Source organism: Megalobrama amblycephala, linkage group LG2 (genome assembly GCF_018812025.1).
Source record: "Megalobrama amblycephala isolate DHTTF-2021 linkage group LG2, ASM1881202v1, whole genome shotgun sequence".
Lineage (NCBI taxonomy): Eukaryota > Metazoa > Chordata > Actinopteri > Cypriniformes > Xenocyprididae > Megalobrama > Megalobrama amblycephala.
In genome coordinates, this window is record NC_063045.1 from 15566105 (window position 1) to 15594086 (window position 27982).

The following is a 27982-nucleotide window of genomic DNA, read 5'->3' on the forward strand; positions in this document are numbered from 1 at the left end:
AAATGTCATTAAGTGACAATACTCTGACAAATAATTTTATAACAGCGTCATGACTATTCATTTCATGTTTTTTTTTGTTTTTGGTTTTTTTAAGTTTCCACCAACAGAAGGTCAGATAATAGACAATTTCAAATTTCGTAAAAAAGATAAAATAATGGTAACACTTTATTTTAGGGTCTTTTAACTAGTTGCTTATTACTATTAGCATTCATATGGCTAAAATATTGGCTATTTATTAGTACTTATAAAGCACATATTAATGCCTTATTCTGCATGACTTATTCTACATTCTTAATCCTACCCAATACCTAAACCTAACAATTAACTATAATAAGCAGTAAATTAAGAGTTTATTGAGGGAAAAGTCATAGTTAATCGTTTATATATGTGTCCCCTATACTGAAGTGTTACCAAAATAATGTAATGTAATGATAACCCATAAAGCTAAGTAGTTTTTTAAGTTTGATAATTAATCTGCTATGTCATGTTTATGACAGGTTATGATATTTTGCTAATGTCAAGTTGTCATGACAAAGACACTGACAGGTTATGATGTGTTGGTTTATGTCAAGTTGTCGTAACAAAGACATCTCAAACAATGTCATCTTTGCATTAAAAATGACATAATTGAGCGAATGACATTTAATGACAGTTGTCATAAACATGCATAAAACCTCCTTCATAGTCATGACATGTGTCATGTCAAGATTACGAAGGTGTCATGTCAGTCTTATGCACACCCCTTCAAGTAAAGTGTTACCAGACCTTCTTTTGTGTTCCGCGGAAGCAAGTAAGCCACAGAGGTTTGGAACAACATGAGGATGAATAAATAACAGAATGTTTATTTTTGACTATCCATTTAATTCTCCAAATATTTCATATGCATCATTAAATCTGCTACTGGCCAGTCTATTCTCTAGATATGCTATTAAATTATTCCAAAAGCCATTGGAAAACCCATATCGGTCAACCACTAGTACTAGCCCACTGACAAAAAAAACTAGCCATCTAGTTCACATCAGAACAACTTCACATCACCACGATACACAACAGGCTCAAACTCTAGGTTACACGACACTCTAGGACAGGCTTTGATAGTGGACTGTAGGATTTGGTGTGGGCAAAATTGGTCTAGTTGACATCCGTGTGAACTGCAGCGCCAGTACGTGTAAGATTTGTTTTTGAGTTACACTGTGAAGAAAGCGACGATTTTAAAACAGCACCGAGCCGTCCGGCCCCAAGATGGTAGGCAAATAGGCTTAGCACACTTTCTCCTCACGAGAAACAAAAATCTTAAGGAACTAAATGCCATATAGCACCAGTTTGCCAAACTTATAATTCAAAGTATTCACTACCTGTCACACAGGTCGATTTCGGAGCACCATTGAAGTAAAAAAAAAAAAAAAAAATCCTATAAAGTTCTGCAATTTACTTTCATACTTCTTTAAGTTAGATTAAGACCAAAAGGTGTTTCTTCTATATAAAAACGGCACTGATCCAAACAAACAAGGGCTGCTTCGTGCTGGGCGCCAAATAACATGATTACATTATAAATATAGGAAAAATAAATGCCGCAAGGCATGAAAACATCCCTGTGTTAAAAGAAGCACCAAAATCTTTATTAATTTCTTTTTTTTTTTGTTGATGATCTTAATATAAATAAGCAGTCTAAAGTTGTACAGATTGTAGCACCATGTGTTTTTTTTAGACTGCGAATCAAGTACATACATTTTGCACATGTTGTGCTCTGCTCTGATACAAAAGAGCAATCACACTCCAAAAAAAAATAACAAAAAAGACAGAAAATTAAAATGATAAATAACCCAAATTATATACATAGTTATACAGTCTGAGAGAGACTACCTTTCACAGTACAAGAAAAAAAAAAATACACAAAAGAATAGAGAAACAAAAAGATGAGTTGAAGTTACCCAGTAGTTTTGTTGTCGTTTTGTGATTTTGTATTTTCCCAGTGTGTGTACAACTTTTAATCAGTGTGTATGTGTTTGTGTATGTAGAAGCGTGTGCTGGTTTTCCAGATTGCGGAGAGCACCACGACAACATCGGATTTCGTAATCCGAAAGAAAACACCTAGGAAAGCTGCGAGGAAAATGGTTCAGCACCAGATTCACCTGAATAAGCCTGTACCGTGTAAGACACCGCGCCCAGATTGAACAAAATATATGTGCATTGTATTAAAAGTTCAGCAGTAACTGTTAAGAACGTGGAAGCTTTATTACAACAGGGTCCTAAACCAAACGGTAAACGTAGTGATTCAATAAGATGCGGTAGTTAAAGTAACTAACCTGATTAAACAGCTCCTTACAGGCATTCGCTCAATCTGTGGCTCTAACTGCTTCTCTCCCTGCAGATTGCGTTTTAATTGTGTTTTCCTGGGAAGGTGCAATTGTGATTGTTTTTTTTGTTTTTTTAAAGTATGTTTCGTTTTACATGTGCGTAAAATGAATGTTTTTTCCCTTTGATTAATAAAAGCATGCCATTTTTTTATTTTAAAAATTAATACGTTTGTCATTAATAGTTCCACAGGTAAATTATCCAGTGCAAAAAAAATTTAAAAAATTAAATTATTTAATTATTGGTGCATCTCATGAAGCCCGTCAAGAACATACCCTGGTCATATTTTACCCCAAAACTACAAAAATACTAATAAGAATAATATTATAAATTGAAGCCAATTTTAAGACATTTTTGTAGTGACTTTTTCATGACAATCCACCTCAACTCCCAAAACTGTGTTGCAAAATATATTTTGCTTTATATTACATATTATTATTATTTGTATATTTATTTCAGCTTTTAATATTACTCAAATATTATTTGAATTGATAAGAATTTAAAATCACTGTTGTATTTGTTGTACTGGATTTAATTTGTGAAAAAAAAGAAAATACAAGTAATCAATTAGGATGAGTTACCAAAAAAATTAACAAAAACATTGCATTGTTGTAATAGGAATCCTTGGGAAGTGTGCTGAACAGTCATTAAAAAAAACCCTTCTAATACTGATGAAATATATCATTTTAAATGTTCTTCCATTTGGGGTAAAATATCACTTGGAGATTCACTCTCACACAGTCAGAGCTTCTGGTTTCCTACTTATTTTACCTTGTATGGAAAACATCTCATATGAAGAGATATTAAAATACCCAATACAGGGTGGCTATTATGCTACAAAACAGATTACTGGTCAAAAAAGTGACTATAGCACAAGCTCAGACTGTAAGGGTGAAATCCCAGCATGGGAATTGTATCTGGCTCCGGAGGCTTCATGAAGTCCACCCGAATGGGACTTGTCAATCATAAAAGACACATTTCATTAATAACAGCAGCAAGGTTATAGAAATTCACAAGTCTTTTTTTTTTTTTTGTGTACGGCCCATGGAGAGCAGACTGACTGAAATGAAATTCCTGACATTTAAAACACTTCCTGTGTTGTCGAGTATGAATCCATCAAGAGATGGCTGAAAATTTAGTTAACCACCCATCAAGCAAGGCTACGTTAAACTCACAATTATTGATAAATGACTGTTAGCATCAGCCCAACATGGTGCAACACGCTGAAAAACAAGCTGTATACTGTGTAAATGTGAATACGATTCAGGGGGCGTTTGTGTGTGTGTGTGTGTGTGTGTGTGTTTGTCTGTGTGTGTTTTAAGCTGCACCTGTGATAAGTTCTGATACCCATGCCAGTTTTACAGTGGCGGCTTTAGCAAATGTTTGAGCACCGGTGAGCGAGTCGAGCCCATTGGTCCACACCTGTCCATTGCATAGGTTATGTTGGGTTGAGGTAGATTTCTTCAGTTACCTGTAACCAGTCAGGGGTAAAATCCAGAAATTACATATGGTGTGGACAGATATTTCATGAACATCAGGGCTCAACAATTTACATGCCTGGCAAACTTATGCATTTGGACTGCAATGTTTTAAACTTTTTTTTTTTCATGGAAATGCAACGGGCATTTACAATGGGATGAAAATTATATGTATATATTATAATTATATACGAGTATATAATAATAATAATAAATTACATATAAAAATAATTGAGTTACATTAAAAAAAAAAAAAAAAAACATTTTTGCTAGATGATTATAATGGCTTACTGTGCAAAATCTGCACAAATACAAAAGGTTTTTATTAATTATATATATATATATATATATACACACACACACACACACACACACACACACACACACGTTATGCATATATATGTTTATAATATAATATTTATTTAGTTCCCACACAATAAGCCATTATAATATTTTGGCAATTTTTTTTTTTAATAAAATGTAGTCACAGGCTTACATTATATCTACAACATTGCCAGCTATTATTTATTATTTATAATTAGAATTGAATAGTAAAATAAGTCATTAGTCATTTTAAACTTCCTTTTATGAGGAAAACATTTAATGAAAAAAAATATAAATATTTTTCAAACACTTACAAAAATATGTTACTAATACGCTTTGTGCATTGCTACTACGTAAAAATAAAACATTTTTGTGGGGCTGTTCACTCCGAATAACTCATTGTTGAGCCCTGAACATGTAAAGATATTTTCAAAAGACATTAACAAAATGGGCAATTCTGACATAAACATTGTAACTGCTGATTTGTGAAACCAAAAGAACTCAGAATGTGCAGGAAATGCAGCTACCCCAAAAAAAAAAAAAAAAAAAAAAAAAATGAAAAGAACGAAAAGCAGCAAAGCGTGTTGCCCATTTCCATGCTAACACCACATACCTTGTTCAGACTGATAATATTATAGCTGGCAGAATGCAGTAGCTTCCCTGTATCCGTCTAGTAAGAGTCTCTTTCAATTTCAACCCCCTCCCCCCACCCCTGGACGTGTCCTATCTGGGGCGATTGCCGGGGATCTGCGAGGACGTGTAGGACACCTGCAGACCCAGAGTCCTCCAGGAGACCCCCGCCCCACCTGAACCTGCGCTGCCGGGAGGGTGCGGAGGTGGCAGATGCGGGGGATAGTGCACAGTGAAGGGCCGGGAGGAAGCAGAGGAGGTGACTGAAGTGGATGTGGTGGCCAGAGATGGAGAGGAGGTGGAGGCAGGGAGGGACGACTGCGGCCTTGAGGAACGCGGGGAGGCGGGTTGGGAAGGGACAGCGGAGGAGGCGTTCAGGAGGGGAGGGGGCGGAGGAAGGGCGAGGGTGGGCGTGTGTAGGACTGTCTGTGTGCGGCTATGCTGCGAGGGGCCAGAGGCCAAGAACGAGGCCCCTGGTTTGGGGTTCGTGTCCAGATGCCTCTGCTGGGAACTGAGGGCCCCGGGGCCAGGCAGATTGGCCCCAGACTGCTGTGAGGAGACTGAAGGCACCATATGGTGAAAAATCCCTGCAGACATACATCACAGAGAGGGGAGCAAAAGACAGAGAGAGACAGAAAATGGGAGCTCAGCCAGATTATGCACAGCAGCAAGCCAGTCCAACAAACAAGCACATATAAAGCAACGAGGCACTGCACCGACGTACCAAGATCACCTCAAAACAACTCAATCGTTAATGTTTTGCAATTAATGAAATGTGTGCATGAGTTTGTTTATATATATATATACACACACACAAACCAAAATTTATTCAGACACCTTGAACACTGCATTCATTATTACAGTTTATTCACTATAGTTTAAAAAAGGGTAATAAAATATGACAAGAGTTAAACTGTGTCAGAAAAAAAAAAACAGGAAAAAAAAATGATCATTGATAATTGATAATGATAATTATGTCAGATAACACTTAAGCAAAACATGGTCAGGTCAAAGTGTGAATAATTTTTGGTTCCTGGTAATTTACTGGTAGTCCACTGTATGAAAGTTTTTTGGGTTTAATATGTCACATTTTACTTTATTTTGCTATCCTCACTTACAGAAATGAACTATAGTGTCCTGCACCCGCTAGTAAAAAAACACAAAAAATGTCTGAATAATTTTTGGTTTGACTGTATATATAAAAACATTAATGTTTCATATATATGAACGTATATATATAATATATATATATGTATATATATATATATATATATATATATATATATATATATATATATATATATATATATACTCTATATATAATTTTTTTTTTGGTAAGGGTTAACAAATCTCAATTCAAAGCTCCTGTCTCATTGATCATGTGACTAATTTCATCTTCATGGACTGAGAGGTGCTGGTACAGAGTGAAATGCCTCAACACCCAAAACCAAGAACTGCAATTAAGACAAACACCGAGAGAAAACATGAAGGCTGAACTACAGCTGTAGGAGTCAAGGAGTTTCTCGCCAATCTCATAAACTACACAGAGCTTGACATCTCTGAATATTTTCACAGGCCTTTAAATCACCAGTTTACACCATCAAGACCAGTGAAAATGATTTAAAAAGGCTTTAGCTTTGTAAGTTTTTGGTAAATGTTTTATTAGGTGAATCCCACAAAACTTGTCAAGCACATGTTTCACAGGAAAAATCAAAAGAAAAAAAACCCCTAAGATATAGGTTTTAAATTTTAATGCACTACTGTTCAAAAGTTTGGGGTCTATAAGATTTGTTAATGTTTTTGAAAGAAGTCACTTGTGCTCAACAGACTGAAATTATTTGATTAAAACAGTAACAACAGTATTATGAAATATCATTACAACTTTTATTACATAACTTTTCCATTTGAATATATTTTAAAATGTAATTTATTCCTGTGATGCAAAGCTGAATTTTCAGCATCATTACTCCAGTATTCAGTGTCACATGATCCATCAGAAATCATTCTAATATGCTCATTTGATGCTCAGGTAACATTTCTTATTATTATCAATGTTATCAGTTATGCTGCTTAATATTTTTGTGGAAACTGATACTTTTTTTCCAGGATTCTGTGATGAATAGAAAGTTCAAAAGAACAGCGTTTATTTAAAATATAAATATTCTGTAACATTATAAATGTCTTTACTGTCAATATTGATCAATGAATAAATCTCTCATTAGTGTAAAGTTGAAAAGAAAAAAAAAAAAAAATTTGTATTATTGTGACGTAAATACACCCCTTGTATGTTATATGTTTGGCAACAGTTCTTTTATCCCTAAAAGATGGAGTGTGTAGCTTTTCATTTCTTAAACAACCATGTATTAAGATGTATCATGGCCGTATTCCAGGATGACAATGTCAAGATTCACCACGGTTAAAATTGTGAAAGAATTGTTGGAGAGAGCATGAAGAATCATTTTCACACATGAACTGGCACAAAAATCGATGCACCTCTGGATGGAAATAAGTGTTACGATGTTATTTCCATCAAGAGGTGCATCAATTTTTGGTCAAGATCTTGTATTGACAATGCAAGAGGTGAGCACTCTGTAAAGTCTACTCCAGCACATCCCAAAGGTCTGGACTCAGATGTGCTAATTCATGTGTGAAAATGATTCTTCATTCTCTGTGAACCATTCTTTCACAACTTTAACCCTGCTGAATCTTGACATTGTCATCCTGGAATATGGCCATGATACATGATCTTAATACATGGTTGTTTAAGAAATGAAAAGCTACACACTCCATCTTTTAGGGTTAAAAGAACCGTTGCCAAACATAACATGCTAAAAACATAATAATCTCTGTAATAATGATTCATTCATAGATTCTTAAGTTCATTCATTACGGTTACCGATTAATGAACATCAGTAAGGATAATGAAAACTATTTTTTTTTCTCTTTTGACTGAGGTGAAACATATCCTTGACATCACCTTATTACAACCTGTTGTCATTTCCTCTAGGTGTGTAGCTTTAGCCTTTGCACAGTCAGCACAGCAAGCAGTGTGGGAGAGCCAGGCAAGGTGGCAGCGCTGGGCTTTAACTTACCTTTTCTCTACACCCGAGGGACTGTTCTGACCATTAATTCAATTTCACCAAAAAGCAGAAAGAGACAGATGTCATCCCACTCACCTCCTGCAGCGCCCCCTGCCAGCCCTGCACTGGAGAAACTGCCGAGCGCAGAATGTCCGTTGACCAACCGGGGGGCTCCGCTGGTGGCTGGACCAGGCGTCTGAGCTCCAAACAAGGACTGCAGAACTGAAGCCCCACCTAGAGGGAAGTACTGTCCCACTGAGGAGGCAGAGGAAACTGTGGCAGCCCCGCCCACTTTCCCACTCAGGATGCCTCCACTGGCCGCAGCGGATATAAAGAGGTTCTGGCTGGCCAATCCAGTTACGGATTTCAGGTCCCACTCCCGCGTTTTCTGTTTCTGCAGAGGCCGCTCTGACACATTGACGACTGAGCGACCACCACCATCCTGACTGAGAAAGAGGTTCGAGTTCCCGTAAGGCTCACGCTCACGTTCCCCTCTCCTCTGTGGTTTCTGGTCTGAGTCGGAGTCCGTGCCCCCTCGGGATGCCCCAACGCCGAATGGAGAACCACCTTGGCGGAGGTCCGGAGGAGTTGGCTTGGGGTCAGAGATTGGAGAGAAGGTGGATTTCCACTTGCTGGCTCCGGAGGAAGAGGATACCTCGCTGCTCACGCTGCTGGCACCTGATTTACGTCCCTGCGAGCCTGTAAAACGCCACATTCCATGACGAACAGATAGTGGAGACAGAACTTTACATTTCCGTAAGCCAAAACACATGCCACTTACCCCTTTCCACATCTCTGATGGGTCCGTCTCGGTCTAAGGAAATTGTGGCGATTTTCCGTTCGATTCTGAAAAAGAAAACAATCGAGTTACTAAATTAAACATCCAACTATTTCTATGATCGACAGAGTTTAAAGACCAATTAACTGGATTCTAAATGAAAGGGATATTACCGGCTTGAACTAGAGGTGTCCGGGGCGTAATTGGTGCCCTCTTCGTCTGAACTAGGGGTGGAGGAATAGCGACCTGTGTTGTTGAGCTCCAGGGGACGCTCTCTTTTAAGCACGGGAGGCTGATCTAGATCTGGCCCGCATGGGCTTCGGCCTGACTGCTCCGGGGAAGAGATGGCGGAGATCTCCAAAGGTTGGTTTATGTTGTTCACCTGGTAAAAGAAAGAACAATTTGGGTCTGATTTGAGGCCAATCGTTAAGTTTGAGCAATACTAACAGTTGCCATTTTTTATCCGCTCACCATGGAATTGATATTAAGAGGCGATCCAGAGGAATGGCTTGGGCAGCCCAGTCCCGGAAATGCCCTTCTTTTAGGGGATCCGCTCATGGGCATGGCCCCGGAAGAGCTGCGCTTCCGCCGGCCACGCTTCCGCCCCTCTTGGCTGTGGGAACTTGGAGAGTGATGATGATGATGGTGGTGGTGATGGTGCTTACTGTGATGATGGTGACCCTGCTTTACCGATCCGTGGTGTAGCCTTGAGCCTCCAGTGGAAGATGAAGAGGAGGAGGAAGAAGAGGACGAGGAGAAAAAGATCCGGCGACGAGCCTCGCTGTCTAAGGGCTCTGTGTCAGATTCGGGGCCTTGGCGGTCATGGCCGTCCTCGGGGGGAAGCCTCGGTGGGCCGTCTGCGTACTGCAGCACACCTCCGGTGCCCAATGGAGGACTGAGGCCAGAACCGCGGGACTGAAGCCCCATGACAGGAGTGCTGTGAGGGGGAGGGGAAGCGACATCACAGTCTTGGTCCTCGGTCAACATGGTGGAGTGACAGCCGTTCACCAATCCTGAGCTGGAGGAGTACCCTAAGGAGGAAACAGATTTTGATATATAAACAGATTTTGACATAAATATGAATATATGAAGACCCCCCCTCTTAATTTTCATGTATGGTTCCTGTAAATTTAATTTCAGAAATCCAGAGCGGAAGTTTTAAAAGCTAAATGTTCTTCTCTTTTTAACCAATGAATTTACATGATCTTTCCAGTCATTCATGATTTAATGGGTAAGGATTCTTAAAAATATGTTTGCTCACTATTTCTAACCAATAAAATATTTGAAAGCTTGGAATAACTAGAAATATTCATCATACAAATACCCATGGTGTTTTAAGATTGAATTAGTTGACATGACTTTTTCAGGTCTAGAGATCACATTTTAAAAAGAGTTCTTCAAGTAAACATACAGTTGTGGATGAGGTGAACTGAAATCATAAAAATCTTGATTTTTAGTTGTTTTAGCTTATTTCAATACTTGTTTTGTTTAGACTGAATAGACTATTTCTGAACATCTTGTTCATGGGGTCCCAAAATGAAGGAGGTCAAAAAAGCAGACCTTTGGCCATTTTCCCAATTTAGCTGATGGAAAAGATGGGGAAAATGGGGTCAGGAAAGGTCACATTCGGACAAAAACACACAATGCATGCGCACAGCCAACAATCAAAAATTTAAACTTTCAACAACAAACTTCATATGAAAACGCTCTTTAGAATTTTTTAAAAGGCTTAATCACTAAAGGCTTTCACACATTTTTATTTGTTTATTTAATAAAAAGTAATAATTTAATATTAATTTAATATTTAATTAAGCCATTTCAAAATAAATATCTAAATAAATACTTAATTTAACACTGCATTAAATTAATATCACTACTACATAACATCAATACAAACTTATTTTAAAATGTATGGCCTTATACCAAACATTGGCTGATGATTTTTAACTGGGACTAAATAAATAAATTACATAGTTGGATTATGTTAAATAAAAAAAAAAAAACCCTAATATTTATATGAAGTTTCCAAAATTTTAAATAAATCTAAAGAAAAAAAAAAAAAAAAGTCTGCAAGCATTATACATTTTTTGTATCAACTATCAACTTAAAGGGATAGTTCACCCAAAAATGAACATTTGATGTTTATCTGCTTACCCCCAGCGCATCCAAGATGTAGGTGACTTTGTTTCTTCAGTAGAACACAAATGATGATTTTTAACTCCAACCGTTGCCGTCTGTCAGTCAAATAATGGGAGTGAATGGGAACTTGGATCAATAAGAGTCGAAAAACCTTGCATAGACAAATCCAAATGAAACCCTGCGGCTCGTGACGACACATTGATGTCCTAAGACACGAAATGATCGGTTTGTGCGAGAAACCGAACAGTATTTATATAATTTTTTTACCTCTAAAACACCACTATGTCCAACTGCGTTCAGCACTCGCTTAGTGAGGTCTGATCGCGCTCTGACAACGGCAGTGATGTCTCGCACTCATTGAAGTATAAGCCCGAGACATCACTGCCGTTGTCAGAGCGCATGTCTTAGGACATCAATGTGTCGTCACGAGCCGCAGGGTTTAATTTGGATTTGTCTATGCAAGGTTTTTCGACTCTTATTGATCCAAGTTCCCATTCACTCCCATTATTTGACTGACAGACGGCAACGGTTGGAGTTAAAAATCATCATTTGTGTTCTACTGAAGAAACAAAGTCACCTACATCTTGGATGCGCTGGGGGTAAGCAGATAAACATCAAATTTTCATTTTTGGGTGAACTATCCCTTTAAAGTTGCAATATAAAATGGAAGTTGTGACAGATCTTTTCTTATGTATTGTGACGTACATCTGAGTGAAATGAATGATCCAAAAATAAAAAAAATGTAGGGGGGAATTTGCTTCTATTCTTTTCGGTTGTTGAATGTCACCAGAGAGACATCTGCCGTTTCACTGAAAGATCAAGTTGTGAAATTCTGATTGAAAATAACATGGTAAAAAAAAACATGCATGTTGAATCGTTCACAATAAGAACAATATCATGAATTTAGAAAATTGCATGTGTGATAGCCAATAGACCTCGGCTACAAAAAACAAAGCAGGCAGAAGGACTGTACCTGAGGTAGGCGTGAGAGGTGCCTTGCCATTGCTCTGTCCAGCTGGATTCGAAACTGGACTAGGAGTGCTCCTCTGCCAAAAGAAAACACAGCTTGAATTAATGCTGAAATGTGGGCAAGGAACATCCACAAGATTGTGTATCATCACTGCCGCCCACATAGATTCGTACCAGTCTTTCTGCACGATTCGGCAGCACCACACTGGCCAGCGGGATGCTGACAGGAAGTTTACTGGGATGCACAGTGCTGAGGGGGATGCTTATTGGTAGACTGGTTATAGTGTCGCCGGGAGCAGCCGGGCTCTTTTCCTTATTGGCCTGCAATTGAGAAAGACGCTCAACATTTGCTGCATTTTTAAAAAGGGGTTTGCATAAACACAAATACACATTAGTTACCCTATCTGTGCTCTTGGGTGTGGTGGTCGTTTGAATATCAGATGAACTGGGTGAAGAGCAAGCCTGTTTTAATCCCAGAGTTGGAGATGAAACAGCACCAATGTCGCCCCTGAAAACACCCGTGAGTGATCAGTGACTAATCGACAAGTGCTTAGTAACACTAAATGTGTTATTTTTACTCACCGGTGGATGTTGCCAAGGGCTCGAAATTGATTGGCAGCTGAATCTTGATTGAGGTGCCTGCGGAGGGCAATCTTGGCTGGAGAAAAGCGGGTGTAGTCGGGCAGGGGTTGCCCTAGCTGCCTGGTTCGTGAGTCTGGGGTGGGCGGCACAATTTCGTGGTCAGGGGAAATGGGCAGGTAGCGGGTGAGGAGTTCATTTTTGCCCATTCCAATTCCACCGCCTCTCTCGTAACCCGGTGAGGCCGTGCCATTGATGGATAGCTCGGGACTGAGGCCGTTGAGTCCCACAGAGGCTTGTGGGGTAAGTCTCGGGGTGTCGGAATCCAGTGTGAGGCGGGTCTCTGGGCCAGGGAGGGCCTTTCGGTAGGGGGACACCTCACACGGGCTGTAGGATGACTTAAGCTGCAGGAGCTCTTGCTGCCTCTGGCTCTTCTCTAGTTCAACAATGCTGATCTGAAAAGAAACACCAGGGGGAGCCGTTGATACAAATGCAGAAAGAGCCAACCAGTACTGCTCATGGTAAAAATATCCCTGTAGGAGCTAGTTTAGTCTTCTGTAAACAAGCTTTTGTCAGAACATTTACTCTCTTTCTCCCTCTCTGTACACAATATCTTCATAATTGACCCAAATAACATTTATTGTTTAACATTTATTAACATTATTGATTTCTGGTGTGTCTTTCATGTTCAATTTGGAGCCAATTTCAAATGTGCTTTGTGGAAAATCCTAAATCTGATTTAAGTTTCTAAGGCCAGAGAGGGAAAATGGGATTGTGGTATGTTGCAGGGCCGATTTAAACCCGTGCAACCTTCATGTGCGTCAAGGATCAACATGCAACAGCTCTGACACATGTATTGGCAGGGTTTACCTGCCTTTATGAGACAAAAGTAGTGGAGAAATGAAATTATTAGAGGCCAAAATAGGATTTTGGCATGTTTCAAGCCAGAATCAAACCCCACAATCAAGCACCAAGTATCAGCGTGCCATAACATCTCAATGGCCTGTTTGCTCTGAGCTGACTGAATAAAGAGTGCATGTGAGGTACCTGGAGCTCCAGACAGTGGCGCTGTTTCTCTGAGATTTGTCTCCGTAAAGCAGCTTTCTCTTTCAACAGGGTCTCCAAACACAGAGACCCCCAGTCTAGCTTGAGCTCCTCACATCGAGCCTTCAGCTGACAAACACAAACAAACATACGCAAAATGGGCATTTAGTTCCACTTCTGCCAAACAAACCTCTCATTTCTGAATCATAAGCACCCTTCTGCTCTGTTGAAGTAGGGCATGATGGTTTATTTCAGATCACTCACCAGCACCAGGCTCTGATCGCGGAGCTCCGCCATGTCCCTCTCCAGCTGTTTGGTCTGTTCCCTCAGCTGCATGTTGTGGGCTGTGATCTCCTTCTGAGCTTGCACCAGGTCCTCCACGGTCACCGCCTTCACGCCCAGCTGTGAGAGAGGCAGCAGGGTTTAAATTCAGCTCTGATGCCTACATATCACTGACCTAGAAGTGTTGTCAGGATAGGCAGATCACTAGGTTGAGAAACAAGTCTTACCTCCTCCAGTTTAGACTGGAAAAGGTCTCTGATCCTCTCCTTATGAGCATGACAAGCATTGAGCAGCTGTTGGGCTTGACCGGATAGTTCTGTGTGTCTCAACTGTGACATTAGAACAAGAGGAGAGAAAAGAAATAATAATGTTATGACAAAAACCATATGAAGCCCATATATTCTCTGAGCTCACAAATTATCTATCTATCTATCCATGTACATGTATACAAATATTTAGTTTCATCATTGTATTATTACTACTATTAATTATATACGGACATTATGGACATTCTAACTGCATTCTATAGGCTTTATCATGCAGTGAGTTGTTGCCACGCATCATATTCATCATCAGTCAACCGTATGTAATGTCAGATGACCTATGTAGGTCTGGGGGCGGGGCAAGTGCATTAAACACGTTAAAAATTGCTTAATCTAATTAATGAATTAATATTCATATATATATATTCATATTCAAAGAGACAGATGTACCTTTTCCTGCTCAAGAGCTTGCTGCAGGTTGGTGCGGTACTGTGGTGTCTTCATGTAGGCCATGAACTGCAGATACTGGACTTTCACGTTATCTAGAGCATGAGTGAGACAGTTTACGTTAACTGGGTGACTACGTAACTAGAGCAGAAATGCATGTCTGTGGAACTGAAATGAATCTCCTCATGTTAAATATGGAAGGAGAAGTGAGGCCGAGTGATCTTACCAAGAAGAGCCTGCAGGCCTGGTGGAGTGGGGCTCATGAGAAGCTGGCTAGATGTATAATGCTGCACTTTGGGAGGTAGCTGATAGAACGGACTCTGAGGTGACCTGTACGGATCTGTGGATTGATCCAAAGCACAAAAGTCAATGTCTGGTAATAATGCTGTTAAATTACCTTCAAAAGCATGATGATTTTAGATCAGTGTCTCACCCTGAGGGGGGGCAGCTGAGAGGGTCTTGGCGTGCAGCAGATCAAGGGCGCTCTGGCTCTTCTTGTTCTTGCGCTCGGCGGCGGTGGTAGTGGCAGCCTTCTTAGGCCGCCCACGCTTCCTGTTGCCAAGCTTGCGGCCCCTGGCCAGCAGTTTGGCCCGGCGGGGTTTGGGTGACGGCTTCACGGGCACAATCGAGTTTGAGCGCTCCTCCTCACCACCCGAGTCATGCTGCGTCTGAGGCACACGGTAAAGAGAATTTAATCAAAATAAATAAATAAAATAATTCACTTAAAATAAATAACTATGCGATTCCTGTAGGTCTACCTTGTGCTCCTTGGGCTTGGTCGGGGTGGTGGTGTTGCTCTTATTTTCCTTACTGTCCTTCTGCTGACGCCTTCTGGCTGCCTCCTGCTCCTCCTGGAAACCAAAAAGACACCGCATGTGTTGTGGGAAGAGATTTAGCTGGATATTTTGTCCAAAAACCCATAAACAACATGAGAATCAAACACAACATTCTTACCCTGAGTTTAGGATTTTTGAGACTAGAAAAATAGTTTTCAAGCTGCAAAAAGAAAAGTGTTTGATTAGATATCAGTAAATATACATACATGTGAAATTTAAAGCTCAAAGAAGTTTTTGGATGCTCTGAGTGCTTAATGTCATTTTTCTAGTAATAGAGGCTAATACAAATAAGACTCCCATTGTACACCAAGAGGAACAACAAAACCCATGTGACACGAATAAAAGGGAACTTACTATGGTGCGGTCTATTGTATGCAGATAGTATGACACTGGCTTCCCCGTCCACGACACCGATCCCCTCAGAGGGGACAGTTCAACTACTCTCATTATTGTGCCAATATCTTTTAAAAAAATAAATAAAAAAAGATCATTACACATCAAATGTAAAGGTGCAGTCACATTTACGGTTTCACAAGCAGCCTTTCAATAGGAATCCATGCGTTCAGAAATTTCATGTAAGGGCGAAAGACTTTCCCAATCCGTTTTTTTCACTGGGTTGTCACGTAACTCGCAGAATTGACTACCATAATTATGGTCAATGATGGCGGTGAATTCGCTGATGAGTTTTCCGATTTGCTAATGTAGTTTTTAGATTTGCGGTTGTATTTTAGACTTTGAATATTGAAATTATACTCAAGGCCCATTTATACCAATTATGATAGTGAATTCACTGTTGCGTTCTGCAGTTTGCGTTTGTTTTACGATTTATTGCAGTTTTATTGGGCTTCAATCTTAAACTGCTACTCGAGTGGGGCCGAAAGACTTCCCCACACAGATTTCGCATTGTGTTGAAATTTTTTGGGGCTTCAAAACAGGCACCCCATTCACTACTATTATAAAGCTTGGTAGGGACAGGATATTTTTAAATATATTTCAGACTGTGTTCGTCTAAAATAAGATTGAGGCTTGAGGGGGAGTAAATTGTGGGATAATTTTCATTTTTGGGTGAACTATCTCTTTAACATTTACAAAAAAGTACCAAGTATCATATTTTAAAAGTTCAGAATCCTGCTGTGCAAAGGTTTATACATACCACTCAAGTTTCGGCTGTTTATTCTGAAGTTAAGAGGTGCAAAAGGTTTTGAGGATACAATTTTTCCACCTACAAGAGATGAGACTGAAATTGAGCCAGGTAACACAGAGGTGGAAATCTAAGCACATATTCATCTCCATGACATCTGTAGGTCAATGCGAACCAAAAAACAAGTCTGACTGGGGTCAAAGGTCAAGAATGACATGTTGACACAGGTGCCTTTGAGTTACACTGACACAGAGCCCTTTCTTTTTCAAATGTAAGCAGCTGTTGGGACTGCACAAAATGTGATTGTTTCTACAAAAATTGCAATTTGAATTGCAATGAAAAACATTAAACATTTTATTTCACAAAAATAAAATTACATGGAAACAGCAGATCTCGTGCTAAACAGCGAATTTGATTTGATTAGCTGTGCAGCTCTACTCATTATTTAGTCTTTTTCTTCTAACAATACCAAAACGATGACACCACGAACCTTCCTTCATGTTGGCAAATCGTTCCTTCAGCTGGTGGTCCACCTCAGGACCAAAGGCAAAGTTATTCACAAAAATAACACTGTAAAAGAGCACATCACACTACAGACTTACACAAGACATTATGTACAACATGCAAACGCTTTTGAATTATGAAGAATTTATGATGAAAATGTAACTATCACGTGAAAAAAATTGCTTGCATTACTTGGAAAGACGTCACGTCTGAAAGATGCTCTGGTTATAAGCAGGTTACAAACTTGTTATAAGCATCTTTAAGTAGCCTGTATGTGATCATACCTTGTGCTGGCTATTCGTTCCTTCCATTCTTCTGAGAGGAAATCTCCCCTTTCCAACTGCCACACAAGACCAAATGACATTAAGTATGCACGGATTTCACTTTATTCACAATAATGAAGTTCATAAGTAATAACATCTGTTTTAATAAACGAACACAAGGGATTTTTATTTTGGTAAACGGAAGCTTTCATTCATCACTAGAACACACACTTACCGTGTACTCGCCATGTTTTTTGCCATACCACTTCATCCACCTCTTAAACTCTTTGTCCATTGACTGTAAACGCATGCAGATATAAAGATTAGTGCAAAATATCCATTTTGAGGCAGACTCAAGACATCAGTGTGTATAAGCAACGTTTAATGTTGGCTTCTTGTCGGTACCTCTGCATAGGTTGCTGGAATGTCTGCTTTCTCCACGCCAAAGTAGTGTTTACAGTTGGTGGCTGCAGCGACCTGCAGGACTACTTGACCAACCCCTGCAATTCAAGCAAAGACAAACACTGTATGTCATGTATAATGGACCAATTTATTGAACTTTTCATCTTAAACTCCTACTCAAGGCCCATTTATACCAATATAGTAGTGAAATCACTGTTGCGTTTTCCAATTTGCGGTTGCGTTTTCTGATCTGCTGTTACAGTTTTCTTGGACTTTCAATCTTAAACAAATGTCATAATTTGATTTCAATCCACAGGCTTGCGATTCGATTAAATTCTGATTTTGATTCGATTCATGCATGTATAATAAAGAAGGTTTTTTAATAATATTTAAATAATAACTTTTTAAAGTCAATTAGGTTTCTACTTGTGTTTTGAAATATACACATTTAAATGGTCATAAAACATGACAGATTTATTCAAACATACTTTAGATACTGAAAAACAGGTTAAGTAGAAATAGAATGAATATGTAATATGGTGCATAATATATTTAGCAAAAGGCTCCTCTCTAGAGTTAATTTTTCTTGCTGAGTTTATGGTCACTGAATGTAACATGTCATGACATTGTTGACAAGCTGTTTTACTGACATCTTTCCGTGGTTGAAACACAGATTGAGCAATCCCATGTGACATGATAATGATTTCGGTAAGTTGTATTGTATCTTTCAACATACCCTCTGATGTTCATTCATGTTTATTTTGTGCTGTCAGTAGTAAAGCAGAAGAGATGAACAGTTCATGTGCTGCTTGAACTGAGGCGCTACAGTGATCTGTCACGCCACATTAAAGAGAACCTAAATGGTATTTATTGTTTGAATTTCATAATAAATTGACAAGAATTTGAAAGCTGAGATTTTGTATCATATCAAAAGAAACAAACGCACAAAGTTACGCTACAAAGTTTTGTTCATTCATTAAATGAAAACAGCATAGACTAAAAGATCGATTCTTGGGATTTTAGAATCAATATCAGTTCATAAAAATTATCGATTCTAAAACTTAAATCGAGAAATCTATATTTTTAACCCAGCCCTACTTAAGGCCCGTTTATACTAATTATGAGATTTTGGGTTGCATTTTTCAATTTGTGCTTGTAGTTTCCAATTCGCTGTTGCCTTTTTATTGGACTTTCAATCTTAAGCTGCTACAAAGGCCCATTTATACTATTTATTGTAGTGAGTTTGCTGTTGCGTTTTCACAATTTTCATTTGTACTTTAGGGCCCCCATAGAATAGACCCTCAATAACAGACATTACTGACCACTGCCCAAATCCACAAAGGTGTCTTCTTCCATCATCTCCATCTCGTCAATGATCTGGGCCACCAGGTCGAAGGAGGTCTCTCCGTACACCTCAGGAGAGAATGGCTCGTAGTTGTTGAGTTTCTCCGGGTCGGTGACAGAGTGGTTGTAGACCTGCTGCAGGATGTGACGCAGCAGACCGTTGGAAGGCCGCTTGTTCAATTTCATGGGTTGGGTGGTCCCTTTCCACTGCAACACACAAACACAGAGTTTTACGCTTTGGTTGAGGCAAAACTTATCTATTGTCAGCAAGAAAGACTTGACGTACCAGTTGGTGAATGCTGTCAATGGCTCTGTTGTACTTATCACACAGTCTCTGCATACTCTCAAAACTGCAAGAAAAAAAAAAAAAAACGTAATATGAAATGAGAATATCTACTTTCACAAAACTAGTATTGCATTACAAATATTTTTATTAGCTTGTACAAATGGCACTTTTAATCATAAAATATAATTATTATTTTTTTTTTATTATAATTAATTTCTAGGCCTCTTTTCACAATGATACCTAATGGACCATACCTATGAGACCATTGTGTGAAAAGTTCCTTACCTCTTGGTGTCGTAGTCGATAAGAACGTAGTTCTCCATGGCCAGCTTAAGATCTGGGATCTCTTCACACACCCAGCTAGATAAAGAGAAGAGACACAAGATTTACTATGCATGTATGTATGTACTTTTTTTTTATTGTTTTATTCACAATACACCTCTTACATACATAAAACTAACAGAGCAGTCAAATATAACTGCAAAATCAAACCAAAATACCCATCACAGACTTACCGTATAGTTTCGATGATTTCATGTGCAGCATCATGATGTTTATCCTGGGGCAAAAGGAAAGAAATGCAGAGTTACAAGCAAGGTCCAAAATTACTGTTTACTTACTCGCTAGACTACTTATTTGGAACATGGCATGTAGTTTTCCAGCTACAAGAAACAAGTTTCTACAACTACAGCAGAAAACAGTTTGAGAAGGGTCACTGATCACAACTGTAACACATTCCTGCACACACAGCAGCCAGTGTGCCTTCAAGCAGATAAACAAGTCCGTTGGGCGCACATGCCCAGATAAGTACATTATGTCACCATAAGCTGTCACTGATCCTGTATGTTACAGTCTATGAATGCAAAGCAAGATCTATATCTCCGCACAAAAGTTGAGAGGGAAAAAAAGGGGCTTATTCACACAAAAAAAGCAGAAAGCATGTTGTCATATGTTACAACGTTAAGTATTATATACACTATTAGTATTTACTAATATTTTGAATTTAAGCTTTTTTTTATTTCCAGTTTCATTTGAATTTTAGTTAATTTTATGTGCTTACGCAAATTTTTTTCTTTTTTAAAAAAGCTATTTGGCCTTTTGTTTCAGTTTTAGTAATTTTAGTACTTCAACATAAACATTCATTTCAGTTAGATGCATAGCTTGGTTTGTGTTTTATAATGGTGTATTATGCACACTTTAAAACATTTAACCGGCTCATAATGTTAAAGTATTGTCCATAACAGATGGGTTGAGAATTATAATTCCTCATATTCTGAACAAATCAATTCATAGCTAAGTTTAGGAAACTGATGCCAAAATAGCATTCATACGGAATCATTAAATGTGATTTTATCATTTTAAAAAATATTTCAGTTTTAGTACTATTTCAGTTAGTTGCAACATTTCTTAAGATTTTCAGTCTCATATTTATATTTTACTTCAGCTTTATTTAAATTGGTATGTTAGACATAAATAAGGCCTGGAGGCCATCACACATGACCGTGGCGTACTTAAATACGTGTAACGCCAGCCTTTTAAGAGCTCCGAGGTCATAATGAATCATTTTTGAGGCTAATTTAACCCAGGATTGTGTCTAACATGTGGATATGTCCCTCCCGAACTCGCTCAGTCCTGCCGCTGGAGCTCTGCTGCTGCCTGACCCAGTGACCCACTTTCCGTCAACAGAGTCCTGAGAAGCCCTTTGCCTGCCTGAGTGTGCCGCTGCTGGGCTCCTCTGCCTCACTAGGCTCCTCCTCATCCAGAATGGAGCCGTTTTCCCGCTCGGCTACAAGTATGGCGGGTCTCGTGCTCTTCCACCCACCCCTGCAGCTCCGAGGCGGCATGACAACACTGGGAAATAATGCAGCCATAGTCAGAGGCAAACAAGGGCACTTATTTAAAGCGGGATACGGCTGACTTGTGTTATTTCAATATTGCATTAAATGCAAACGCCAAGACAGATGGCGGAGTGTGTACGTGCACAATCAGACACTTCAGCTCATCGTGCTGCACGGGAGGAGGGGGGACGGCGTGTGTACGGGGTGTTCCTGCGCACAGAAACACCAGTGCCGCAGCTAAAAATATCCAGAGGAAAGGAGGATGACAGAGAGCAAAAAATAAAAGCACAACAGCCCTCTGTCACGAGCAGGCTTGACTCACGAGCACAAAAAAGGACTCTTCGCTCACCTCACGCACACTTGCCATGACTCGCGCCAAGAAGTCACGCCTCGTGAACACTTTTCGCTTAATCGTGATTACCTCACAGCACAACTGTTTTTTTTGGCTGGGACGGCAAAACTCCACACCTTGGTGTGGACACGCACATTAACGTGTTATACCGGGTTGTAACGTTCAAACTGTGAGTGTTCAATTATAATTTTCTTATACTCAAAGAATAATTTCCTTGCCGAGTTCAAGGAAATTATGCCAAAATCACATTCATATGGAAGCACTTACAGCTGATTTAAGTTTTCAGATGTGGGATGTAAATGTGGCCGTGTACGTAGGTTACAGGAGCGCAGGGAAGAAAGAAAACAGTGAAGCTCAGTGTTCGATAAAATACACTCTCCTTCCTCCCACCCCAGGTGAGTGGGATGCTTTTGTTCGGAGCACAATGTGAAGCCATGAGGCAAAATGGCACGCTAGTGGACGAGGAGCCGACAACAGCCAATGTGACAGCGGGAGAGGGAAAAAAAACTCAGCTGAGCCTCTGAAAAACAAGATTTGCATGAATGGAGTGCATTTCGGCCTTTGTAAAACACACCGTCACCTCGAATAAGAGCAAGAAATATTTCTTGAAAACACTTTCTCACATATGCCCTCTTTTTCCACGTCTAAGATGTTTAAACGATTCATTCACCCAAGAAATTAGCATTTCATCGGCATTTACTTACACGCATGATGTTTCAAACCCATGTGACTTTGTTCTGAGGAAGACAAAAGGAGAAGTTTCGTAGAATGTGCATGGCTGCTCTTTTCCTTACAATGAACACGAATGGAGATTAGGGCAAGTTATTAAGACTCTTGAATCAATTTGATTCATTTTGGAACATAACACACAAAAGAAATTCTCTTCTGTAAATGATTGTGAGTAAGGGTGAGTAAATTATGGGATCATTTTCATTTTTGAGTGAACCATTCCTTTAAGATGCATTTTGGTCGATCAGATCACAAGTAGATGAGGGAGACACATCCGTTTACACCTGGTGTTTTAATCCATCTCTTTTATCCACTTTCAACTACTTCTGTCCTGATTTCTTCGAGGGGAGGGTCTAAGGTGGGTAAATGTATAGGATTTTTAACCTCTTTCAATCTAACGGATTAAACAAGCTCAAGCTATTTACATATGAACGTGACTGGAGATGACGGAAAAACATACAAAGAGCTTCTGCTCTGACAGACCCAAGACCATGCCGTGAGTGCGCGTTAGAAATCAAGAACGGTGAGAAAACATTGTGCTTGATACGTGTTTTTATCTTCAAACCAAACTTCTGTCTTCAGCTGACAAAATACAAATCCCGTCTGGCTAGCGCGCTACACATAATGTTTACGCATTATGGTCTTCTGTGGCTGTTCGAACACATTCGACCACATGAGCATTTACACATCTAAGCAATCCGGTCTAATGTGTTTTCGACTACTTCTGAAAGGGGTCGAAAGTGGTCGAAAGACATTTTAGACTAGTGTTGCACGATATACCGTTACTAGAAAGGTATCGCGATACCCTGCTTTTAAAAACGGTCCGGTTCTTCATTTTATTAGTACCGGTACTTTTGAGTGCCAGCTGTATTTCCTAATGTGCGACAGCAGGGGGCAGTGTGCGTGCAGCGCGCTGCTTCTAAGGCACATTGAGTGCGTGTTTATTCCTCTCAACTGCGCAACGGCTTTTATGGTGACGAAACGAGAGGTATGGTTGCAAATACAGGTGCTATTGCAGACCGTCCACAAATTATTGAGAAAACAGATGCACGAAGCGAAATATGGCATTATTTTGCTTACATTGCCAACAGCCAGGGCAAGACGACGGACACCACAAAGCCCGTCCGCAAAAGATGTTACAAAATAACGCAAGCGAAGGGAGTCAAAAGCATCTTGCCGTCAAACATCCCGATTTGTACAAAGAATTTAAATAGTGACAGGTTAGTGAATGTGATACCAGCATTATGTTTATGCTCTCAAACATTAAATGAGTTATTTAATTATTTTACTCGTGCAAGCAGACCTCCGCAAAGAGGTGTATTATTGAGTCTAAGTTTAATAAGTGATATCTGGTTGCAAAAATAAAATTAATGTAAAAATACATAAATATGTGAAGGGTATATACAGTTATTTTAAACAAATTTATGCTTTGATAACATTGCTTTGTTTACAGTAATATAATTTTTACAATAATCTTACTGTCAAAAACACTTAAATGTATAAAAAAGCATAACAGCAAATAATTTACAATTTTATTGAGCGTGAAAATAATAAACATTAAAAATGATATTAAATCTAACTCTAACTTCATGGCAATTATCAGCCTGCACACTGGTGAAGAAAGAAGTTCTGTCATATGTTATTTATTTACTTTTCCTGCTGTTTTAGGTTTTTGCCATAGTATCTTTAAGTTGGGTATCGTATCGAAGTCAAAATTTTGGTATCGTGACAACACTATTTTAGACCTGGTTTTACACCTGTATTTAGCCAAAACGCATCTTACCAGGTGTACACAGGGCCGTACATGCAACATCCCCCACGACATGGTGGTATCGGTAATATTGGTGTGGTTGCAAAATTTCCTCACCATGACATCCCTAACGGGAAGCACTTTTCTTGGAGCTTCCCTCTGCATTCACTTTCACTGTGAAAAAAGCAGCATGAACATTCTGCCAAACATCTCCTTTTGTGTTCCTCACAAGAAAGTTATATGAGTTTGGAATGACAAGGGTGAATAAGCCATGAGAACATACATTTTTGGTTGAACTTTTCCTTTAGGGGAAGTCTAAATCAACAGTTCATGTGGATAACCACCACCCAGACTACCTAATTAAGAGAATCCACCCCTCCCTAAACAAAAATTTGCAAGGCACGTCTGCAGCTTGCCAATCGCTGGTGCTCTGCAATTCTGTTTACCCAACAGCAGGGCAGAAATATGGCTCTCAGTAGGTGGGGCATCCATCCCTTATCAGCCAAAGTCAAAGACGGAAGTCATCTGAGGCCAAGCAAGACAGTAAGAGTCACAACTACTGAGGTCACAACTACTACACTACTAGAAAGGGCACGCTGAATGACAAATGAAAGAGACTGGAGTTTTCAGTGATGCAGCAGTTCTGAAAATAACCCGCGCTTCTGAGAAACCCACATTCTCGGTTTGTGTAAAAAGAGCATGAGCCCTAGTATATTAACTGGTGGGAGGGACAAATGAGACAGACGTTTCTGTGGAAACCACAGCCTTTTGATCTGCCCCCCCCATTTCCGTCTATGACCCAAGCAGCGTTGACAACCCTGATGGTGTGAGAAAAGCAAAAAAATTTTGGATGACACAAGGACTTTACGAACATACATGTGTTGCGTGCATGCGTGCGTTTTATGGGGGAGTCTCTGCCCACAGTCAACCGGTTGAGCAGCTCAGCATCACTGGATTAATCACGGTGTGGAATCTGTGTGCTATGATTACTGTACATGTGCAATGACTGTATAATGCTTTCAGAAACAATAAAGACAGAAGAACGGTGTCTGACTCAGAATGGATGATATGAACAAGCCTTTTATGATGTAATTTATGGAACAACAGTCATAGAAACTAGAATACATTTTTAAAATAATTTTAAAAACAATTGCCACCATGATGCTAGGGTGTTCCGGGTGGTTCCCAGGGCGTTGCTGTGTGGATGCTAATGCGTTCTATAAGCATTTTAAGAGCCACTAAGTTTCTATGATATTCGCAACTCTATTAATTCTAAATATTTTGTGCCCTTGCTTCAATGCCAATATACAGTTTAGTTTATTTCAGATTTATCTTCTAAGAGGTGAAAACCACATCTTGTTATAAAAGCCCAAAGTGTACTTCGGTTTCTTGTACTTTTTCTGTGAATCAGGCTACACTACATATATATTTTTGATTCACTAAGAAGAAACAGCTCATAAGAGTCATTTGTGTCAGGAATCAGGCTACACTGGTCAATCTGTAAATATTTTTGATTTTCTAAAAAGAATCGCTCACAAGAGTCATTCATTTTGGGAATCAACTGGTTGCACTGCGATTCAGTAAAAATCTCTAAAAAAAAAATGAAGTAAAAAGACATTTTTATCTGTCATAACTTCTGAAGAAAAATAGCGAAACACTGGACAATGCTGAAACTTCTTAGTGCACATGTAATAAAATTAAGTACACTTTGGGCTTTAGAAAAAGATGAGGTAGCATTCTTGTTTTTAGTACAACAGTACAGGATGAATTGTGCACCAAATATTTATTACTTAGTAGTATGTTACCTATATAGCCTACCCACTCCTGTGTGAATGAGCGATAATAATATTAATAGTTAGCAAGCTTCAATAATAATGTAAATATGCTGCTGGATATCTTCAATATCGGGAAAACTCAATCTTCAAGTCCAGCAAGTTTTACAACCCACTAGTAGAAACTAAAAAGTCAGTTATTGCCAAACTTCCTAAAGAATCTTGCATACTAGCTTGTTTTTCAAGAAATGTCAGCTATATGGGTTTCATTATGACTTTTTCCCCGCTTTCATGGTGTATGCAGATGGTAACCAAAATAAAGCACTATCCCAGTGCAAGTGCTGCCAATTGAGCAAGCACATTTTAAGCCGACAGTGACAAATTTGACACTTCCAGAGTAGTATTCAATACTTCAAAAGACCCCATATGCTATAAACGGACCATACTAGAATCACAGAACCGCCAAATATTGTGAAGGAAACATCTAAATTGTGAAAAGGTTAAGATACGTTACAGGACACAAATAAGAGCTATTTTTCAATAAATTTCACTAACAATATGGAGATGCTGTCCTCTCGCCTGAGTGCACTACTCGCCTTTTGTTTAACACCCTTCGTGCAATATTTAGCCGGCACGATGCATATTACACCCTAATGTATCCACTACAGTTATCTAAACACACTCTTCTGACACATATTAACACCGTTTAAGTTATCTAGAGTTTGACGACTGTTGGTGTTGGGTAAAAAGCGATAAAGTTAGCTAGCCCTGCTATCTGACTGTTAGCATGACGGCTAGCGTGAATTCCAGTATCTGTAAACATTCGTTGGATACAGAGTCATGAAAATCGTCGTTTGTGTGCATTATTGTACATTAAAACAATTTGTACGTGAATAACTATGTTTCTGGTGTAAATGAATAAGTGTTATATACACTATCCGCTATGGCAGGTTTTGGTTAGCGGCTCTGTCTCAAACTCTAAAGAGCTGCCTACTTAGTTCACTGAAGCCCTTGACTGCTATCCTTCCTTCAAAGACTGACAACAGCACGAACCGATAGTGTTCGAGTGAGGAATGTGATGCAGCATTACATTGGTTTGACCTACTAAAGAAATACGCCCTGTTCTAAGTGTCATTTTGATTTTAATATACAATTTATTTCAGTATTCGCTTGAGTCAATGATTAAGAGACAAGCGAGTTTACGGATGTTATGAGCAACTAGAAAGCGTCCCTGACATAATTTAAAAAAAAAAAAAAAAAAAATGTGGCAAACTCAAAAGATTCTAAACACAACATAGACCCCTATTTATTATAACTTACACAGTTAAATCGCAATCGAACTGCCATTTAAGGATAAACATGCTGCCTAGGTAGACAGCTCGCTAGAATTAGAGACACAACCGCTGTATGAGATGGCCAACTGGGTCAGCAGGCTACACAGTCCGTGTGTTTCCTACTATTCAAATATAATATTATTCGAGGTTATAACAGATTTAGTCTTTTTATAGCACAACCAGCTATGTCGTTTCAGGTCTAACTAGTATTTAGTGATCTTCTGAGCACATTTATGAACATATACACATGCTTAAGGGTATCCAACACTTAAGAATGTACTGACACTCTTGTGTCCCAGTTGTAAGCGGTTGTTAAAACACTAACATTGAAACAAGCACGCTAAAAAGCCAAAACAATAATAATGAGACGATTCACACAATGCAATGTAGTCGTTCTGATACGTTGTTCTCTACCTTACATGACCCACTTCGCCTGATCACAAGGGAATCCCGGTGTTGGTTTCGGTTTATATTAAAACAATAAGACGGAAAATACTTACATATACAGGTAAGGGCCACGGGTAGCCTGCAGCTTCGGCTCCGACCGGCGACTTCAATTTTAACTCCAGCTTTTCTCCCATTCTCCCCAATACAGCTAATGGACGAGACACAAACTAGAGTAAGAGCATTTTCCGTGGAAAAAACAGCCGGTTTAACGCGATAGGACCTCACGTTGAATATCGCAGGTTGGGGGGTGATTTCACAAAGTTGTGCCGCAAGATTTGGTCGATTTGGATCCGATCTACCCCGGTGATTTAGAGAAAATGATCGATTAAGCCGAGCGGCTGCTCCGTCTCGGCAGTGCCGCCGCCATCTTGACCGGCTCACGAATGAAAAAAATGCGCCCGAGTGTGTATGTGTGGAACTCCGATTCATTTCAGTGAATCGGTTCTATCGAAAGGTTCTTTTCACGGAATCAGCTCAAACGAGTCTTTTACGTCATCAAATGGGCACTGATGCCTCATATGCATTTATCCTACATATCATGAGTGAAAAAGTTTTTGTACGTTTTAATTAGCCGTTTCCTGAACGTCCAATCCGTTGACAAATCGCTCACACCGGT

General features: G+C 39.4%; 1 protein-coding gene across 4 annotated transcripts; it reads right to left on the reverse strand.

The window, feature by feature from the left end:
* Positions 1–1595: 1595 nt before the first annotated feature.
* On the reverse strand, positions 1596–27939 carry dot1l (DOT1-like histone H3K79 methyltransferase). 4 transcript variants are annotated; one of them, XM_048183028.1, is made up of 30 exons: positions 27592–27939; positions 27420–27514; positions 19660–19703; positions 19430–19504; positions 19145–19208; positions 18837–19065; positions 17518–17612; positions 17348–17410; positions 17134–17189; positions 16836–16915; positions 16358–16426; positions 15559–15665; positions 15323–15364; positions 15127–15219; positions 14802–15036; positions 14595–14708; positions 14372–14463; positions 13886–13987; positions 13641–13778; positions 13380–13505; positions 12336–12787; positions 12153–12261; positions 11928–12074; positions 11758–11830; positions 9117–9676; positions 8819–9027; positions 8649–8713; positions 7964–8566; positions 4771–5374; positions 1596–3826 (listed from the first exon to the last, which is right to left on the reverse strand). In XM_048183028.1, exons 2-29 carry the CDS (start codon positions 27498–27500, stop codon positions 4881–4883), a joined length of 4617 nt encoding a protein of 1538 aa, XP_048038985.1. In that variant the 5' UTR covers positions 27501–27514; positions 27592–27939; the 3' UTR covers positions 1596–3826; positions 4771–4880. The 4 variants fall into 4 exon arrangements, with proteins under 4 accessions (XP_048038985.1, XP_048038984.1, XP_048038986.1 ...); XM_048183027.1 differs by having other exon boundaries at positions 27420–27938; XM_048183029.1 differs by lacking the exon at positions 4771–5374 and having other exon boundaries at positions 27420–27770.
* Positions 27940–27982: the final 43 nt, after the last annotated feature.